Here is a 1,038-nt window from a genome sequence, read left to right on the forward strand (position 1 = left end):
TAACCACCTTACACACACCTGTATGGATACACCTCACACACACCTGTCACCTGAGCCCACACTTGAACCTGGTGAAATCCCCCAGGTGACTCAAGCTCCACCTGGCCAGAGCACAGCCAGGTGAAGGCAGCGCTGCTTCACTTCCCACTTCCCACCAGGAACAATGCAGAAATCGGGAATTTCCCCCCGGAATCTTCCACAGGCGGAATCTTCCTGCTCGGGGTGGTTCCCGGAGGTACCTGTGCAGGACAGGTGTGGCCTCACCTTGGTTGAGGTAGGTGAGGGTCTCGTCGTGCAGCTTGACCGCGGGGGAGGTGGCGGCGCACAGCACGTACTGGAAGGGCAGCAGCTTGTCCTGGTTCTCCGGCGGCAAACTGGACTCCTCCTGCTTGAAGATGGGCAGAGCCAGGACGTCGCTGCGGACACGGGGACAGAGTCACCTGAGACAGGTGAGGTGGGGGCCGGGCCGCGGGGTCAGGGACTCCTTCACCCCAACCTGGGCCTCGTTACCTGGGGGAAAAGCCCCGCCCCCACCTGGCTCTGCCTCTGGACCCTGCCCCAGACTGAGCCCAGGATTCCAGGGGTGCCCTGCACACCTGTCCCCAGGTGCTACCCACTCCCCTGCACCCTGTACACCTGTCCCCAGGTGCCACCTGCTCACCTGCACCCTGCACACCTGTCCCCAGGTGCCACCCCCTCCCCTGCACCCTGCACACCTGTCCCCAGGTGCCACCTGCTCACCAGAGATACACCTGTGCCCATCTGAATACACCCGTAAGCACCTGGGGCACACCTGAGCCCACCTGGGCACACCTGTGAGCATCTTGCACACAGCTCTGTCCCAACTCCTAACCCTGACCCCGACCACTACAATGACCCCAATTCCAACCATAACCACTCCTGCTCCTTCCTGAATCCATCCACAGCTCCAGGCCAACTGCATCCCGAATCCATCCCGAATCCATCCCGAATCCATCCCAACTGCATCCCAAATCCATCCTGAATCCATCCCGAATCCATCCACAGCTCCAGGCCAAC

General features: G+C 61.4%; 1 protein-coding gene and 1 long non-coding RNA gene across 3 annotated transcripts in view; both read right to left on the reverse strand.

The window, feature by feature from the left end:
- LOC121660970 overlaps nucleotides 1–1,038 on the reverse strand; it is a 25,157-nt gene that overhangs the window by 22,369 nt on the left and 1,750 nt on the right. The gene's annotated exons all lie outside the window — the stretch shown is intronic.
- Nucleotides 1–1,038, reverse strand: part of TFCP2 (transcription factor CP2) — a 12,339-nt gene that overhangs the window by 9,937 nt on the left and 1,364 nt on the right. For both annotated transcript variants that reach the window (XM_042020587.1, XM_042020586.1), the window contains exon 2: nucleotides 265–416. In XM_042020587.1, coding sequence (XP_041876521.1) covers nucleotides 265–416 — 152 coding nt within the window. The remainder of the gene's footprint in view (nucleotides 1–264; nucleotides 417–1,038) is intronic.

This window comes from Corvus kubaryi, unplaced genomic scaffold, assembly GCF_017639235.1.
Source record: "Corvus kubaryi isolate FWS band 111438036 unplaced genomic scaffold, C.kubaryi_AGA036_p1.0 37027, whole genome shotgun sequence".
Taxonomy (NCBI): domain Eukaryota; kingdom Metazoa; phylum Chordata; class Aves; order Passeriformes; family Corvidae; genus Corvus; species Corvus kubaryi.